At 40.2% G+C, this 20,036-nt stretch overlaps 1 protein-coding gene across 1 annotated transcript in view; it reads left to right on the top strand.

Moving 5' to 3' along the window:
• The window catches only part of Lrrk2 (leucine rich repeat kinase 2), a 142,040-nt gene that overhangs the window by 55,815 nt on the left and 66,189 nt on the right, over positions 1-20,036 (top strand). Inside the window, exons 19-29 of the mRNA XM_029547872.1 lie at positions 1,267-1,525; positions 3,817-4,005; positions 5,343-5,461; positions 7,960-8,029; positions 8,513-8,730; positions 10,302-10,552; positions 10,841-10,989; positions 12,121-12,214; positions 15,757-15,943; positions 17,707-17,888; positions 19,667-19,896. Coding sequence (XP_029403732.1) covers positions 1,267-1,525; positions 3,817-4,005; positions 5,343-5,461; positions 7,960-8,029; positions 8,513-8,730; positions 10,302-10,552; positions 10,841-10,989; positions 12,121-12,214; positions 15,757-15,943; positions 17,707-17,888; positions 19,667-19,896 — 1,948 coding nt within the window. The remainder of the gene's footprint in view (positions 1-1,266; positions 1,526-3,816; positions 4,006-5,342; positions 5,462-7,959; positions 8,030-8,512; positions 8,731-10,301; positions 10,553-10,840; positions 10,990-12,120; positions 12,215-15,756; positions 15,944-17,706; positions 17,889-19,666; positions 19,897-20,036) is intronic.

A 20,036-nucleotide genomic window follows, 5' to 3' on the forward strand; every position in this document is an offset into this window, starting at 1 on the left:
GAGGAGGAGGAGGAGGAGGAGGAGGAGGAGGAAGAAGAAGTGTATGGTATTCACCTCCCCATTGTCCAGAATGTTGAATTCATAGAATTGTTTTGTGAGTCTTACTTCAGAGTCTTAAACAAGCATTTGTTGATAGGGCACCGATAGCTGACCAAGGGACATTTCCCTCTAAGTCTAGCCTGTAAACCAATGAACTTACTGGAGTTATTTATAGGAGCATGAGTTACTCAAAGACAGCTGCATTATGGGAAAGCCCATCCCAGCATGGGTGATGACCCATAAAGCCTGTATTCCTGAAGCTCCCAGCCCAACACAAAGGAAGGTCCATTAGAGAGTCTCCGCATCCTAGATATTGTCCACTGTTGGGGACTACCTTGGGAAGGGGGCTTTTACAATGTGTAGCTTTCTGAGCTTCTGTGATCCCTAGGTCTTCCGAGGCTAGACAGCTTCTTGAGTCCCATGAGCCTCCTCTCTTCCTCGAGGAGGGTACGTTTTAACATGGCATCTACGCAACAAGTATAGGTGTAGTAGATGTTCACGGAAGTGCACTAGCCTAGGTTAATACTAAAGGAGTTTTGTGGACCTGTGTAGAAGTAGTTCCTTGGGGTCGATTCCATTCTTCATTGTCAGGATACCAGCAGTCCAGTTCAACAGCAAATACCAAACACAAGTTAGTAGTGGAGGCATGATCTTGCAGAAACAGCAAGGCTGTGAAGAAACAATTGGCACAATCAGTGGGAGTAGCCTGCGTACCACGGGAAGTTCTTTGGAGCCATTCTCCCTACGAAGTGAAGACCACTGAAGACCAGCAAAACGTTGCATGGGGTAGCAATGCAAGAGCATCCTCTCACTGTTGGTGAAGTTCTGGTTATATTCATTCTAAACATCACATACCCTCTCAAGGGTCTGTTTTCAGCAAAACATCGAACGCCCTCTTACAAGACAGCTTCCAGAAAAACATCATGTGACACAACTGAGCTGTTAAAGAAACCAGAAATGTCCACTTCAAAGGGTGATGAGGTCTCTTCAAGCCATTGACTGGCAGCTGCGAGATTATTTAGATTTATGGCTAGTCTTATATCTGTGGCAATAATTTCATTTTCCTTCCTCTGTCTATTGTAAGAATAAGTTTTTTCTTATTTCATATCATTTTCAACCTAAATTTGAGGTATAAAGATTGACCATAGCGAGCTCTATTTTTCTGTCTAGCCAAAGAGAAGAAATTCAAGTTTTGTGTCCACTTCCTCTTCCTTTTTGTGAAACTAGGTATGTGAGAAAGAGAGCAGTCCTAAATTGGTGGAACTGTTGCTTAATGGTGGATGCCGTGAACAAGATGTACGAAAAGCTCTGACCGTAAGCATCCAAAAGGGCGACAGCCAGGTCATCAGCTTACTCCTGAGGAGACTTGCCCTGGACCTGGCCAACAACAGCATTTGCCTTGGAGGATTTTGCATAGGAAAAATTGATCCTTCTTGGCTTGGTCCATTGTTTCCAGACAAGTCATCTCATTTGAGGAAGCAAACAAGTAAGTGCCACTAAGAGTGTCTTGTGTAACTCTTCCTTCAAGTATACTCAACAGCATGGGTTTGATCCTCGGACTTTGTATATGCCACACAAACACTATCCCACCGATGCACTGTACACACACTCAATCATCATGGTCGATAATTGCATGTTCTTTTCATTTTTACAATCTTTGTAGTAGATTATGAGCATGGTGATGTCAAAGTTAGTTTTTCCCACTCTTGGAATCTGAGTGTCTAGGCTACTGCTTTACATATGACATATGGTTATAGGATATTTATAAATTTGCAAGGATGAGTTGGTAGTAAATGATACAAAAAGCACGCGTTATATAGCAAGAACTTCACACATAACAGTAATTAAAATTATTTTTCCTGAGGACGTTCTTCACTATCTTTTGATATTTTTTAATCCATGTACTTTAGAATTTTTTTTTATATCTAGTGTATAAAAATGTTTTATTTGTATAGGGAAAGAAACTCTTTTACTTATGATGTGTTCTTATACATCCAGGATGCAGATTTTTATGCATGAGGATATACATTAATACTATTAATAAACATTATAAAAAGATTAGGGGGAAGAGAGAAATACTCAAAAACAAAACAAAACAAACAAACAAAAAACAAACCATGGGAAACTCATCCAGTGAATCCCTGCAGTCACACAGGATAAACAGACAGCAAACTTAAATGTGGATAAAAATGTACCAAAGAAGTTCAGTCAGGGCATTGTGAGGCCAGCCTGGGCAGTATAGCATGAACCTGGCCAAGAAAGTATTAAAAACTTCACATTATAATGATGTTTTGATTGCTGAAATTTCCTTTGGGTTGTGTTAATCACACTTATGTGAAAATAGAACACTGTATTGAATAATAGTTCTATAAATGATGCCCCTCCTCTTCCCTCTGTCCCCCTTCCCTCATCTCCCTGCTCCCCACCCTCCTCTTCTTCCATCTTCTCTTTTCCTCCCCCCATCTCCATATCCCCTTCCCTTCAGGGTGTCTCTGAGCAGCCCAGGCTGACATGAAACTTCTCGAACTAGAGTAGGTTGATTTTAAACTTGAAGGCAAGCCCACCGTGGCCTTCTGAGCTCTGGGATTATAGATGTGAGCCACCTTGCTCACCTTTGTTCTCTGATTTCTGGCAGAATGGGTTTGTGACCCCGGATGAAGATTTAGTATTACTTTAGTTTCATGTGAAGATCTTACAGTGGCAAGTCTTGATGTAGTTTTCAAAGTGTTAATGTCACTTGGCTGGAAGATAAAAATCACCATGCCATTGGTTGTTTGTCTAAAGGAAAATTTTGAATTCATAACATTGAAATATTTTCTTAGGTTTTATTTGACTGACTCACATATTGTACGTATTATGAAGAAACCTTCTAGGGTACCTGTAGCTCAATGGTGACTGCCAGCACATTTCTTCTTGGTATAAAATAAACATAAAAATATAATGCAAAATTGAGAAGAGCATTGTCTTAGGGTTGAAATTCATCATAAGCAACTCAAGGAGGAGAGCGTTTATTTTCACTGAAGCTTGCCAGAGGCAAGAACTAGTTAAGAGGCCATGAAGGAGGCTGTTTACTGGGTTACTCCTCATGCCTTGTTCAGCTTGCCTTTATACAGCACGTAGGACCACCAGCCTAGGGATGGCGTCACCCACAGTAGGCTGGGCCCTTCCATATCAATCCCTAATTAAGAAAATACCCCACAGGCTTTTCTATAGCCCAATCTCGTTGAGGCAGTTTTTCAACTGTGATTCCCTCCTTTGAGGATGACCCTAACTTGTGTCAAGTTGGCATAAAATAAGCCAGCACAGGTGTTAAAATTGTTATCACACGAGCCACTGAACAAATTTTGTTTGTTACATATTTTAGCATTGTCATAAGATCTCATAATCACGTTATGTAATTTTCTATAATCCTATTCTGAACATGCCACCTGCTTGTTCCAGGTAAGTTGATTTGTCGTGAGAGAGCGTAACCACCTTGCAAGTGGCATCACACATGTCTGGCTGGCTTTACAGTCCCAACTCTGCTCTGAGTTAAGTTAGTCTCATGACTGAAATTGGTCATTATACTCAAGCCTCATATAGCTGCAGCGCAGATACTAAAATTGGAATGTAACAGAGAAGAGTATATGGCAAATATACACTATTATTGTATATAGTGAAGTGATTCTTCAAGGTAAAATTATTTTTAAAGCATCAGGTATGTATAAGGAACTTGAGAAAGGTATGTTTATGCTGGATAATGACTGATTTCTAAGTTACCATTTGATTTATTTTTAGACACAGGATCTGTCCTTGCAAGGAAAGTGCTCCGGTATCAGATGAGAAACGCCCTTCAAGAAGGCGTGGCCTCAGGCAGTGATGGCAACTTCTCCGAAGATGTGCTGGCGAAATTTGGAGAATGGACCTTTATTCCCGACTCTTCTATGGACAGTGTGTTTGGCCAGAGTGATGATCTGGATAGCGAAGGTATCTATTTCAAACAGATCCACTATGGCTCATATCTATACACTGTCATTGAACGCTGAGAACTCACACTAAAATCCTGCTTTAACTCATTTGGGAAAATGGGTAAAAATGTGCTCCATTTAAAGCAGTAGCTCAAGAAACTGTGCTGCGCACCCCAGTGTGAACCACGGGGCTTGGGGATGTCCACACTTATGAGGAGATAACTATCACCCCGGAGTTGCTGTCCAAGCTAAAATGTAGTAGAATTGAAAATCTTATATTTTTTCACAAATAGTTCCTCAATATTTATCTTTGAAAATTATAACTTTTTGTTCAACTTTATGTTTGAAAACTCATAATTTCTGTCACTTTCATCTCTTACTCTTAAAAGAATTATTACTAATCATAAGTATAGCTCAATGATACATGCACACTTGCCTATGCTAATCGTAAGTCTAGGTCAATGATATGGGCTTGCCTAGAACACATGAATCCCTAGGTCTTGGGATCAGCCCCCAATACTGCTAAAGACCAAAAAAAAAAATTATTTTGAAGATGAATCCCATTTAAGTCCAAAGAATGAAATCCAAGTGAATTATATTCAGGATTGTTGAATGTCTAATAATTTAAGGTATATTTCCAATATTTAAAGCCAACTTTAAAAATCTATGAGATGGTATAGAGAGAAGAAAAAACTGTTGGCCATACTCTTCTGCTTGTTTTCTTTGCTCTCTGTACTGTTTACTATATGTGTGACTATTGAGTTTCTTGGTTTATTCCTTCTGAACCCTGAACAACTGTGAGGCACGAATCTGCTTATCATTAGTCAGCACTCAATGTTGACTCTACCACAAGTATACAATCAACACACCCGAAGGAAGAAAACTCTCATTGCGTTTTAGCTGAAATGCCAACCTAGTTTACCATTTTTATTCTCATGTTCAAAGGGAAATATGAAGCTCCTTGTGTGTGTGCACGTGTGTGTATGTTGTATGCACAGGTGTGTTTCCATGGAGGTATTAGGTGTACATTAGGTATAGACAAAGCTCATTGCCTTATTTCTTGGAAGCAGGATATCTTACTAAGTTTGGAACTTAGTTGTTCCACTAGGCTGGAAGCCAGTGAGTCCCATCAAGTCTTCTTGTGTCTACCTCCTGCCCCTCAGTGCTGGGGTTACACGTGTGCTCAGGACCACATGACTTGTGGCTGCAGTTTTCAAACTCTGGTCCCCGTGTCTGTGTGTCTGTCTCTTTACCACTGCGCTCGCGCAGTTTCTATTCATGAAGATATTTAGACTTCTATGACTGACGGTGCTCAGATCTTTCTCACGTCGCTGTTACTCTTCCGTTTCAAAATAGGCAGCGAGAACTCATTTCTCGTGAAGAGGAAGTCCAACTCAATTAGTGTAGGGGAAGTTTACAGAGAACTAGCTCTGCCGCGCTGCTCACCAAATGCTCAGAGGCATTCCAATTCGCTGGTAAGTTGCATGGTGTCTCCGTTAAACGTTTGGTCCTGACAGTCCCTTGACAACTGAACTCCTGCAAAGCTAGGTGTGGTTGGCATGGAGTTACCTGATATGCAATGCATACACATGGAGACGTATTAATTTATAACTTAGATTTACACATGTACACTCACATACACATACATGTACACTAGTATTTTTTTTAATGGAAAGACACGTTTTTATGAGATGCTTGATACTGAGAGTTGCACTATAATTTAGGTTTATTTTGAAAGATTAATGCCGACGTGTGCTTGAAGGTTGATCACAATGCAGTATTAAACATTTAAAAATGTCTTTTTATTATGAAAAAAGCCCTTAATTTAACATTACTATGTATATTTATTGTATATATTTAAGGCATATAATATGAAGTGATTATTACAATAAAGTAAATTGACACGTCTACCTCGCATGATTTACTGTCCCGCTGACACTATCAAAAGCACCATGGATTCCCTTTATCTGACAAAGCCTTTTGTTTGTAATCTTCTTTTTTGTTGTTTTTGTTTGTTTGTTTGTTTTTGGGTTTTGGGTTTTGGTTTTTTGAGACAGGGTTTCTCTGTATAGCTCTGACTGTCCTGGAACTCACTTTGTAGACCAGGCTGGCCTTGAACTCAGAAAATCCGCCTACCTCTGCCTCCTGAGTGCTGGGATTAAAGGCGTGCGCCACCACGCCCGGCTGTTTGTAATCTTAAGAATTTTTAAATGTACATTGTTTTCTGTGAGGATTTTATTTTGGGTTTTGAAGATGGCACTACATGCTATATGCTTTCAAAGCTGCTCCCCCTGAGCACACAAGCGGATGTTAGAGCACAGCCACGCTCCCCTGCCGTACAACAGCGACGTCTTCCTCCCATTTCTCTCAATTTGTACCGTTGGCTCAGCTTGCCTTTCTTTGCCAGCCTTCCTAATTTCTCCATGTCCCAGCAGCCTCTGTTTTCTTCTTTATTTAAGTTCCCTATTTATTTTCTTTTTTGACAGTTGTACATATAAATATAATGAACGTTAGTAATTTTCACTCCCTACTTCTGTCTCTCAACTCCCTGCTCTCCCTCCTGCTAAAACTCTTAACTCCCTAACAACCTCATGTCGTGTGTGTGTGTGTGTGTGTGTGTGTGTGTGTGTGTGTGTGTGTGTTTAATTAGGGCTGCTTCCAGGAGCCTGGATAGGATCATGATCAACCATTCATGATCAACCAACTCCTCACTGAAGGAGGAGGTTACGCCCCTTCCTCCAGTCACCACTGATTATCAGTATCCCCCCGGAAGGGGTGGAGCCTCATGGTGAGGTGTTAGCAGGACAGTTTTGTGCATGCCTGCTGTGGTCAACCACAGCACAGTGTTCTAAGTGCAATGGCTGCATCCAACCAAGAAAGAGTCCCTTTGAAACAAACTTCCCCACCCTCCAGCTCCTTTGTTCTTTCTGCCCTCTCTTCCAAGATGCTCCCTGAGCCTTGGAAAGGGTGGATGCGATTGCCCCATTTAGGGCAGGGCTCTCCCTCATAGCATCCCAAGTGCTTTGTTGAGTCTGATTAGTCACCACTTGCTGCAAAAAGAAGCTTCGGAGATGTTCAGCAGGTAAAGGGACCCGCTAAACCCTCCTGCTGACAGCAATCCTTGGAAGTCTCAGCAAGGTGGGAGGAGACAGCCACCCTCCTACAGCTTCCTCTGACCTCCATACGCATGCCTGGGCATATGAACCCCACCCAACATGTATCACACGAAATTAATAAGTAGAAAAAGATGGTTGTCTGAAGAAAGCTGAGCTGTATGGATATAAACATGTCTATTTTTTCATTTCTATAAGCTCAGCCTATGGAGATAAGCCCCACTCCACCACCACCACCACCAAGTGATTTGGTCAGTGTCTAGTATGTATGCATCTTATTGTGCCTGGTAAATAATGTGCCAATTAAAAATAGAATCAAAACAAACCAATCAGAACAAACAAACAAAAAAACCCAAGTTATTTTTGCTTACCTTATTTTGAACTCATATGCAGATGAGTACAGCCAGCGATTGCAGCCAAATAGGATAAATTAGGTCCGAGGATGTGTATTCAGCAGTTGTGATATCCTTAAGTAGTTACAAATTTACTTCGGTCGGTTGATGGAATCGATTGTGTAAAGCTTTCTGTCTCAACTTCTGTCTTTTAATTTCTTTATACTTCAAACTTAAGGACATGGTCTAGTGAGACTTCTGAAACCCCAGCACTCAGAAGGCCAAGTCTGGAGGGTCCCAAGTGCTAGGCCAATCTGACCCTTCTATAAGTACTTACAAGAAAGGGGAGAGGGTCAATGCACCGGACATTTGAGCAGCAATCAGTTTTGAGCTCTCTGTTCTTGCCTATTTATTTCTGCAATCATTTCATTGCTTAATTGCTTTTACATAGAAATGTTCTCTTCTCAAAATAAAAAAATTATGTAACAAATGATATTAATTTTATTTAAGTTGTTATTTATTTAATAGGGTCCTGTTTTTGACCATGAAGACTTACTGAGACGAAAAAGAAAAATACTGTCTTCAGATGAATCTCTCAGTAAGTTTGGGGAAACTTTTACATAGATATGCGGGGCAGAATCTGTGGTTTTGTTTAATTTGCTTTGATTACTTAATTTTTTTTTAAATTTTTGCTGCCTATTTGAACTTACATGGCTTTCATATATATATATATATATATATATATATATATATATATATATATATTCACCTAATGATCAAAGAGGCTATTAAGATTTAATTTGTATGACTGGTATCAGACTCGCATTTTTGTGAGTTTTCTGAAACCCAAATTATGTTTTCCCCAGCCCTATTCTTCATATTCATTTGTAGTTCTGCTTTCACACCACCAGTTGAATACTTTTATTTGCTCTGCATTCTAACCACTAGAGGGCGCGCGCCCCAGTTTGGTGTTCTTGCAGAACCTGCCTCCTGACATGAAGAGGGCTCAGACCATTTTCACAGGTTCAATCAACTGTGCACACTTACATTTCCATCTCTTGTTGTTTGGTGGGGAAAAAAGGGCCCTCAAGGCTGCCGTCCCATGTGAGGCAATCAGATAGCTCTTCTTCCCTGGCTTCTGAGAGAGAACACATCACGTCGTTAGACCTATCTGCCAACGAACTCAAAGACATTGATGCCCTGAGCCAGAAGTGTTGCCTCAGTAGCCACCTGGAGCATCTCACCAAACTGGAACTTCACCAGAATTCACTCACGAGCTTCCCACAGCAGCTGTGTGAGGTAAAGTCTGTTTGTCTTCTAACTTCCAAGACCCCGCGGGGCATCGCGTGACTCTCCCATTTGCTTGGGTAAGCACATCTGTATAAACACATTTGTAACAACCCCAGATTACCTGGAATGTGTCCGTGGTCACATTAAGGGCAGATATTAAAGACTTCCTCTTGGAGTGGATTTTCTGAGAGCGAGCTCAGATTTGAATTTTCTACTTCTTTCCCCACAACTTCTGTAGTCTTCCTCGCAAAGGGCGTTTGCTCTGTATTTATTGAACGGTACAGGAAACACCCCATGAGGAATGGATACTGACTCCTAATGATCCCACTGACTCCGGTAGCAGGTAGTACTACAAACAGGCTTATCAACCCACAGCCACACGGCTTCCAACATCTATGGTAGATATTTGCTTTATAAAGTTTATTTTAACATTTGTCCTATTTCTGGCATTTGTAATAAATATACATACACACTGGCATTACTCTTGGGTTAGGGGCATGGCAGAGTACATAATTTAAGATTATAACTGTGCTTTAGCTTTGGCTGCAAGAGCTGATTTTAGGGGACGTCCAAAGCAAGGAAAGTTGGTTGTTACACTGTTCTCTTAAAGCACAGTCCTCAAACCTGTAGGTGATGACCCCTTTGGGGGTCAAATGACCCTTTCGCAGGGGTCACATATCAGATATCCTGAATATCAGATATTTACATTACAATTCATAAGAGTAGCAAAATTACAGTTATGAAGTAGCAATGAAAATTGGAGTCACTACAACATGAACTGTATTATAAAGGGTCTTAGCGTTAGGAAGGTTTATACAAACAGGCTAAATACACAATGTAAGCAGTCTTAAGTGTTAAGTGATCTCAAGGTGCGTTACTAACTCTGGCTGTGAGCACCATCCAAAGTTCCATTCTCTTAGCATATAAGAGAGTTTGTTTGTTTGTTTGTTTGTTTGTTTGTTTTGTTTTCCTGGAACTCACTCTGTAGATCAGGCTGGCCTTGAACTCAGAAATCTGCCTGTCTCTGCCTCCCAAGTGCTGGGAATAAAGGCATGCGCCACCACAGCCCAGCAGGATTTTTTTTTTATAATAGTCTATGACTACAGTTAAGTCTGTCTTTTAGATTGGGGGCAACAGTTACCCCATTACTTTGGATTTCACACAGCTATCTAGATACTACTTTCATAAGTTCTTACACACTTTAATATGAATTACCCCACAGGAGAGCCTGCCTCTGACAGGCTTAACCAATGCACGTTGGATAGCATTGCAGTAGCCCTCATTCCGTCTTGCAATTTGCAGAAGTAATTTCTATAAATAAGCCGAATTGAGGTCTCAAATTTATATTTATGAGCCCGCTTTTGATAGTTGCTTATGGATTTCTTTCCTGCCTTAATTTACACTATAGCAAGAATTGTTGACCTACTAAGTATACCAAAGTTCTGGTGAGCATTGCATTTTCAATTAAAAAAAAAAAAATCCAGATGGTTCCAGTTAACCAATGTTAGGATAACCAGAACTGGTGCTGGAGTTATCTTTCAAATATTCAGTATGGAATATTTAATTTTTTTTCTTCCCAGACTCTGAAGTGTTTGATACATTTGGATTTGCACAGTAACAAATTCACCTCATTTCCCTCCTTCGTGTTGAAAATGCCAAGTATCACCAACCTAGATGCCTCTCGAAATGACATTGGGCCAACAGTAGTTTTAGACCCTGCGGTGAAGTGTCCAAGCCTCAAACAGTTGAACCTGTCCTATAACCAGCTCTCTTCAATCCCAGAGAACCTTGCCCAAGTAGCGGAGAAGCTTGAGCAGCTCCTACTGGAAGGGTAAGAACAGACTCCTTAAGGCAGCAAGGAAAATCACTTAGCAAGGAAATGAACTTAGCAGGGATGCAAAAAGATGTCGCTATTACTATAGCGACAAGTTTGAAGTAAGCATGGTAAAGGGAGAGTGTGGCTGATAATTAAGGCAATATTGTCACTTGGAACCCTCACAATTAATTTTAAGAGGCTTAAATGTGCTTTGAGCCGTACTTGGAGCGTAAATTGATTTCATACCTTTCAATTCTACTCGTGTCCATGTTTTTAATCCTCCATTTTGTGTTTTCCAACTAGAAATAAAATATCTGGGATTTGCTCTCCCTTGAGCCTGAAGGAACTGAAGATTTTAAATCTTAATAAAAACCACATTCCATCCCTACCTGAAGACTTTCTTGAGGCTTGTCCAAAAGTAGAGAGTTTCAGTGCCCGCATGAATTTTCTTGGTAAGTGTTGTGTGTGATTACCATTACCAGGCCTTAAATCCAGTTAGAGACCTTAGCGTTGCCACCAAGATATCAGTGCCATTATTGCACATTTAGGTAACTTTGCAACTGGCATCTGCTTGTTGTTGTTTATTGGCATCACTGTTAGGTAGGACTACTGACTCCTCCCCTGGACGACTGCTAAGAAAGCTAGTTCTCAAGGAAGCCCCTTCTGTGTCCTCCAAGTCGTGTGTCCAAAGGACTTGGTGTCTTCAACAGCAGGACAGCAATGGGAATGACCGATTCCTGTTTGGGAGTCTCTTAGACTATCCTGACCAATAACTCAAAAGGAGGTTTCCTGGAGTTAAATAGCCTACAGTTCCTGGAGAAGTTGTTATCATTCTAAGTAGCATTTACTTCATTTAAGCATTCTCTCTCTCTCTCTCTCTCTCTCTCTCTCTCTCTCTCTCTCTCTCTCTCTCTCTCTCTCTCTCTCTCTCTCTCTCTCTCTCTCTCTCTCTACATTATTCAAGGTAGTAGTAGATTAGTAGATACCGGCCTAATTTCACTTTTCTACTTGTATTTATCCTTTTTTTTTTTCAAGCACCATTTATTGAAGATGCTCTTTCACCACTGTGAATTCCTGGCATTTTCATCAAATATAAATGGCAGTGGTGATGTGCACACGTTTGGGTTTTCTGTTTTTGTGCTAGCACAATGCAGTTGCAATGCATGGCTCTGCCATGTAGTACATGTTATCTAGAATGGTAGCCCCTCTTGCATTCCTCCCCCTCTCAGGATTTCTATGGCTATCTGGAGTCTTATCTGGTTCCATATAAATGTTAGGATTTTTTTTCCATTTCTGTAAAGAATGTTGTCAGGATCTTGATTGGGATTGCATTGAATCTATAATTCAATTGCTTTTGGTAGAATAGTCATTGTTATAATAATACTGCCAATCTATGAGCATGGGTGGCCTTATCTTATTATTTAGTGCCCACACTATTATCTTATAAAGTAAAATGGCTTTATACTGTTAGTATGAAAATGTCGCCTACACAAGTGATACATTACTGGAAACTGTTCATACAAGTTTATCAGAAATCTAGTTAAGATGAGTGATATGTCCATTATCTTGTTTTATTTCTTCAGCTGCAATGCCTGCCTTACCTTCTTCCATAACAAGCTTAAAATTGTCTCAAAACTCTTTCACGTGCATTCCAGAAGCGATTCTCAGTCTTCCCCAGTAAGTCCATTATTATTTCACTTCAAGCAAATGAGCTGTGGCATAGATTTTAGAAACAATGGTTTGATGTGAGTATATATATTATTCATTTACAAACCCATTTCACATTTAAAAACCTCAGTTCTTTTATTGTATATGAGAGTTTCATTCTTTACTAGGCAAAAGATACGTCTCTTTAACCTTCGTAGTAACTTATCATGCTTTTGTATATGTATAATTTCAATAATCAATTATTTAATTGCATTCTATAACCAAGTAATATGATGCTGGCTGGATGTTTCCTAGATGATTGTTAATTTCTTTTGGGTTTTAGCTGATCACAGGGATTTATTTATTGCCTGAACACTAGTAATTGAAATTACATTTGTTTCAGTGACATTTTCTGTTATAGTTCCACATCTGGACAGTGATGTGGCTGGGGTTTGGGGACTTGTTAAGTTCTTCAAAGACCAAAACATCAAGCATTAATTCAGTTTCAAGGGTGTTGTCATTTTAAGAACCGTTTTATACATGCTTTGTAAAAAAAAAAATCATAGTTTGTACATACACATATGCATGTCATAGGAAAGTAGCAACCACCACGTACTCAGAAAGAATATTAGACAAACTCATTAGTGCAAATCTAACTTTGCAAAACCCCACTCCCTGTTCTAATTGTTCCCTGCAGGCCTTCTCTTTACTCTTCCAAATCATTTTACAGGATAACTTCTGCTATCATTTCCCTTTTATAATCTTCCTTGAGAAGTGAAACATCTCCCCAAAACTCATGATTCATCTGTGCTGACAGGCTGAACTTCAGACTTTCATTTCTTACATAGTAGCTTCTATTAAACAGATGTGGGCTCATGTTTTTAATATATTCTCCAAAATCATTAAGATCATCTACTAGGAAGCAATGCGACATAAAGATGACTTCTTATACAAGTAACCCTATAACCCAGCTCCTTATTTTGTCAACACCATCCTTGGGCACACATCTTCAGGCTTTATGCTCATGTTTTAAATCTTCTCTTGGTTTATAAGTATACACATAGTTACCCAACTAGAGTCCCGACTGCACCCAAAGAGATACTGCTTTGAGAAATCCTAGTGATTCAAGTCCATTGCTGGTTAGACTAATAGATATAATATCAAAGATAGCCAGATTCTTTTTCCACTTGGCACGTATTTTTCTATGGCAACTAGAACAATATACAGAATATATTTTTTAGAAGAACACAAGCATTGTTTTGTAGACCCAAACTCTTTCTTGTTAGATAGATGGCGCGCTGCTGTGTGAGTTTAGAATTCATACATTAAGCTTCAAATACACGGGATGGAGTGGAAGGTGTATGTATAAAAACCCATGTAAATTGCTGTCTGCCTTTTTTTTATTAGATAATTTTCTTTATTTATATTTCAAATGTTAGCCCCTTCCCTGGCTTCCCCTCCAGAAACCCCCCTATCCTCTTTCCTCTCCCCCTGCTCACCAACCAACCCACACCTGATTCCTGGCCATGACATTCCCCTACACTGGGGCATAGAGCCTTCATAGGACCAAGGGCCCCTCCTCCCATTGATGACCAACTAGGCCATCCTCTGCTTCATATGCAGATGGAGCCATGAGTCCCACTATATATACTCTTTTGTTGATGGTTTAGTCCCTGGGAGCTCTGGGGGTACTGGTTAGTTCATATTGTTGCTCCTCCTATGGGGCTGCAAACCCCTTCAGCTCCTTGGGTCCTTTCTCTAGCTCCTTCATTGGGGACCCTATACTCAGTCCAATGGATGGCTGTGAGCATCCTCTTCTGTATTTGTCAGGCACTGGCAGAGTCTCACAGGAGATAGCTATATCAGGCTCCTGTCAGCAAGCACTTAGCATCCACAATAGTGTCTGGGTTTGGTGGTTGTATATGGGATGGATCCCTGGGTGGGGCAGTCTATGGATGGTCATTCCTTCAGTCTCTGCTCCACACTTTGTCTCTGTAACTCCTTCCATGGGTATTTTGTTCCCCCTTCTAAGAAAAATCGAAGTATTCACACTTTGGTCTTCCTTCTTGAATTTCATGTGGTTTGTGAATTGTATCTTGGGTATTCCAAGCTTCTGGACTAATATTCACTTATCAGTGAGTGCATATCATGTGTGTTCTTTCGTGATTAGGTTACCTCACTCAGGATGATACCCTTCAGGTACATCCATTTCCCTAATTTCATAAATTCATTGTTTTTAATAGCTGAGTAGTACTCCATTGTGTAAATGTACCACATTTTCTGTATCCGTACCTCTGTTGAGGGACATCTGGATTCTTTCCAGCTTCTGGCTATTATAAATAAGGCTGCTATGAACATAGTGGAACATGTGTCCTTATTACATGTTGGAGTATCTTCTGGGTATATGCTCAGGAGTGGTATTGCTGGGTCCTCAGGTGGTACTACATCCAATTTTCTGAGGAACCGCCAAACTGATTTACAGAATGATTGTACCAGCTTGCAATCCCATCAGCAATGCCTTTACTCTCTCCACACATATTGAGAATATTGAGGCTGTCTGAGAAGTTGAGAAATGCTGCCTTGTGAGAGTAAGCAGGTTCCATGGTATACTTATTTTCAGGAAGCTGGATCCCAGATTTCCTGAGACTAGCTGCCGAAATGGTGTGCTCACCTCTCTAGTGACTAATTCTAGAGCAGACCCTGAAAATGAGTGAAAGCCATCCATGGAGGTGGGGTTAGTGGGAACTGCACAATCTACAGAGGGAGCAAGATCTCAATGACAATGACAACGTGTGCACTTGTTAGTCATAATTTCTCATTCCCCAGGAGCACTTGAAAAGCAATGATCATTTCTTCATTTTGAGAGAGATCATTTTATGGTCCAAAGGGAAATTGGGCCTCAATTTTTTTTTCTTTCCTTAAAAAGAAAACTTTAAGGGGCTGGAGAAATGGCTCAGTGGTTAAGAGCACTGACTGCTCCTCCAGAGATTATGACTTCAATTCCCTGCATTCACATGGTGGCTCACAACCACCTGTAATGGAATCCGATGCCCTCTTCTGGTGTGTCTGAAGACAGCTGCAGTGTAATCATATAAATAAAATAAATAAATAATTCCTTAAAAAAAAGAAGTAAAAAGAAAACTTTACTGTACATATATAAATTATAAATATATGGAGTACCAAGTGAGCCTTTTATATAAGAACATCATGTAATATTCAGGGGCTAATGTATCTGTCACTTCAAACAGTTTTTTCCTCTTGGTAAAAACATCCCAAATCCTGTCTTACAGTGAAAGAAATACATGGTATGTGGCCATCATCTCTGTCATCCCAAGGGAATCCGACCAGTTTTGTTTCTTATAATCCTCATCCACTTACACCTCCACTGTAGAGAAAAGGGCCTTTTCTTCTCAGAACCTTATGAATATGCAGTCTCAAATCCATGCCTGTGTGTAATCAAGGCAGCTGTAAATTCACTTCTTATTCTCAGTCTGGTAAATGTTCCAGTGACATCATTTTGTGTTCTTTGAAAACTCCCACTCTGCTTTCAATGAGATATCATGTCGTTCCAGCTTGCGGTCCTTGGATATGAGCCACAACAGCATTGACTGTCTGCCGGGACCTGCACATTGGAAGTCTCTGAACTTAAGGGAACTCATCTTTAGCAAAAATCAGATCAGCGCCTTAGACTTTAGTGAAAACCCACACGTATGGTCAAGAGTAGAGAAACTGCATCTCTCTCATAATAAACTGAAAGAGGTGAGAGGCCATCTTTATTTTAAGTTACCAGAAACTTGGGAATGGATTTCAGTTTGTGTTATCCCTTTTTTTTTTCTTTTAAAACCCGTTTGTATTTCTTACTTTGTAAATAAGATGTGGTTTTACTCTGAGGTAAGTGGTTATAGTTGAAGCTCAACTTCCAACAAGCAAACCCCAAATACTCTTGTTTTATATTTTTAAGGAAGTATTACATATGTGTGTGTGTTAGGGATTTATTGCTGTGAAGAGACACCTTGCCCAAGACAACTGTTATAAAGTGAGCATTTAACTGGGGCTGACTTACAGTTTCAGAGGTTTTGGTCCATTATCATCATTCCAGGAAACATGGCAGGACCCAGGCAGACATGGTGCTGGAGGAGCCAAAAGTTCTGTATCTTGATCCAAAGGCAGCCAGGAGAAGACTGGCTTTCTCGGGGCAGCCAGGAGGAGGGTCTCTCTTCCACAGAGCCCGAGCATAGGAGCCCTAAAAGCCTGGCTACACAGTGACATACTTCCCCCAACAAGGCCACACACCTTCTCCAATAAGGCCACACCTCCTAATGGTGCCACTCTCTATGGCCAAGCATTCAAACCACCTGAGTTGACTGGGGGGTCAAACCTATTCAAACTGCCACAGTTCTAGTATTGAATGTATAATGCTGTAAAAGCGTCACTGTCTGCTACCTCTGACCATTCACAGAGCCTGACCTACTCTGAGTCTCTCATCTTCACTGGATGACAACTGGCCTGTGTTTTCCCTCTTTCCCACATGCTTAGATCTTTTCATTCTTCCTCTGTATGACCCCTCTCCTAAATGAATCAGCCTCCTTGTATTTACACATATAAGAAAAATATTTTCTTGTCAAGTTCAAGCTGTTGTCTATGCAAAAAGCTTCTAAAGGTCTGATAGTTTGATATTTGAGATGACTGGATATTTTTGGTGCCTGTACTTTTTTTTTTAGCAAATAAATGTTTTCTATTATAGGTATACTATAGTCAGCTTAAAACCTTTTTAGTCTTGGAATTATAGCATGCACCTAGCATACACAAGATGCTATATACCCTACTGAAGAAAATATTTAGAACAGAAAATGAAAATGCTTTGGTTAGCTTGATACTTAAAGTGTAAGTATTTAGTAGTTTGTAATGATAATATCTTTGTGGTTTACTAAAGAACATAGGCAGTGTGAGAGGACAGAATAGAACCACAAATAACAGATTTTGTTAAATACAAATGACTTGCTTTTCAGTATTGTATATCATGGAGCTCATTGTTAAGGGAGATTTTACTTTTTAAGGTTATAAATAGGACCAGCTAAATAGTTCACTAGATGCCAGCTGCTGTGTCTGACAACCCGAGTGCCCTCTCCACGTCACACATGGTTGAAGGAGAAAGTCGTCTCCTACAGCTAATATACACATGTGTGCACGTGCACACAAACACACACACATGCATGAATGCACATACATGCATGCATATGCATACATATACATGTGCATACACATTCCAATAAAATTTAAAATATAATAAAGTGGTAAGTAGCTCAGATGGGAATAAGTTCTTTATATACCTTTTGCTTGTTTTAAAGCATGCATATTGCAAACTAATGGCAAGACTTTGCAGAACACTTGACTTTATGTCAAGGCTGTGCAGAATGCTGGTGAGTTCTCAGAGCCTTTCCTGTTCACTATTGTCTTGTGCCTTAGCTGTGTACACTGGTTCCCTCTCACCAACGGGTTTTATCCTTGTCTGTTTTATTAAGATTCCTCCAGAAATTGGCTGTCTTGAAAATCTGACATCTCTCGATGTCAGTTACAACTTGGAACTGAGGTCTTTTCCAAATGAAATGGGGAAGTTGAGCAAGATATGGGATCTTCCCTTGGATGGACTGCATCTGAATTTTGACTTTAAGCACGTAGGATGCAAAGCCAAAGACATCATAAGGTCAGCTGACTTGATTCTCTTTGTTCTCTGTCAAATTCGCCTTGCCTTTCCCAGCTGTGATTTTGATGGCCATACAGGAACACCTTCAGGAAAAATATATAGACTATTTATTAGCATGCATGTTTGACTGAAGAGGCTATTTACTAACATGTATGTTTGGCCTGCTTTCCATTTAATGAGTGTTTCTATATGCAGTCGCTGCAAAGGCTAGGGACTTCCTCATCGCCTAGAGGTGATGTTGGGTGTCTATCTCCAACCTGCCTCACCCTTGATCACTAATAACCTTTGATTCTGCTTCACTCACTGACTGAGTCAGGGTCTCTTTCTGAGCCTGGATCTAGCCAGGTTTCCCTGGAGATCTCCTACCTCTGTCTCCTGAAGCCTGGGATTGCAGGCAGGCTGCCACATCTAGCTTGACTTTTGAGTGGGTATGGGCTCCCGAACCTGGATCCTCACAGAGACAAGCACTTATCCACTGAATGGCTCCCACCCCTAATGTCCAGATGCCTGTGGCTGGCACTGATTAGTCAATATTCCTTAAAGTTCTCTTATGACACAGTTTGGTTCCTAATTTAAAAAGAGGCTATGGCACCAACCAAGAAACATACACTAGCTGGTCCAAGGCCACCGGCACATATACAGTGGAGGACGGCCTGGTCTGGCCTCCGTGAGAGAAGAGGCACCTAACCCTCTTCTTGAGGCCTCAGGGAGTGGGGAGACCTGGCAGGGTGGGGAGGGGGGAGGGGGAACATCCTGTTGGAGACAGGGATGGGGGAGGAGGAATGAGGGTGGACCAAGAGGGGGATAATGACTGGCCTGTGAAAAAAAAGATTAAAGATAATTTTTAAAATGCAAAAAAGAATAAATAAAAAATAAATAAAAAGAGGCCATGGATTTGAAAGAGAACGAGAAAGGGTATATGGGAAGGTTTGGACAACAAAGGAGGAAATGATGTAATTAATATTATAATCTCAAAAATAAAGGTATTAAAATGTGGCAATAGTTAGCACAGTTTTGAATGTATTTCCTATATCCGTTATGTTTTTAAATCTACCTGTACCTTTAAATTTTAAGGGTGTTTTTTCTTGGGCCATCTAGCACATTGATTTAGTTTCAGTTAATTTTACATTAAGTTTACTGAGAATAGCAATGTTAAAGTTATTTGATGGTTTAATAGCTTATATAGTTAAAATGAACAAATAATGACCTTGTCTTCTTATATACATGACTAATGACACTATATCACAGTGCCATATATAAGTATCTATTTTGTATTATACTTACAATATATGCACATATATACACATACATATATATGTACATATGTGCATATAATACAACCAAGGTTGCCTCATTTTCAAACCTTCATTAAAATGGGCTTTGATTTATACACTTCTTTGATTCTATGCTATTGTAAAGTTTAAACTTTATAATGGTTAAGACTTTTTCCTTGTACTGTTTAAATACTGTCCCACATTTACACGTGTATATGTATTTATGTACACACTGCATTTTAATAGATATTGCAAACAGGTTTTGGGATTTTGATTATATCTGGCGATGAGATAGCATGCCATAATTGTCAGTGCTACAGAATATCACTGACTGCTGTGAAATCACTAATAGAATATATGCAGTGATTGCATGTTGGAAGGCATGCGTCTTGTTGGTTCTATGACCTTGACAGTTTCATTTGCTTGAGTTTACACACTCTCTGTGGAACAACTTAGGCCCGGCACACTGCTCAGTAGGCTGCTACATGGCTTCTCTTTATCCAGGTTTCTACAACAACGTCTGAAAAAGGCTGTACCCTACAACCGAATGAAGCTCATGATTGTGGGAAATACGGGGAGCGGTAAGACCACTTTACTGCAACAACTCATGAAAATGAAGAAACCAGAACTTGGCATGCAGGGTGCCACGGTCGGCATAGACGTGCGAGACTGGTCCATCCAAATACGGGGCAAAAGGAAAAAGGACCTCGTTCTAAACGTGTGGGATTTTGCAGGTACTTAAGATGTTGTTGTAGCTTTCATCTTGAATAGAAATTTCAAAACCGAGTTTCCTGGTCCAGTAGAAAGAGAACTGGTGGATCCTATAAGATTATTATCCCAAGCCCATTAGCTGCAGATTTTGCCCTCGTCACCG

Source organism: Mus pahari, chromosome 17 (assembly GCF_900095145.1).
Source record: "Mus pahari chromosome 17, PAHARI_EIJ_v1.1, whole genome shotgun sequence".
Lineage (NCBI taxonomy): Eukaryota > Metazoa > Chordata > Mammalia > Rodentia > Muridae > Mus > Mus pahari.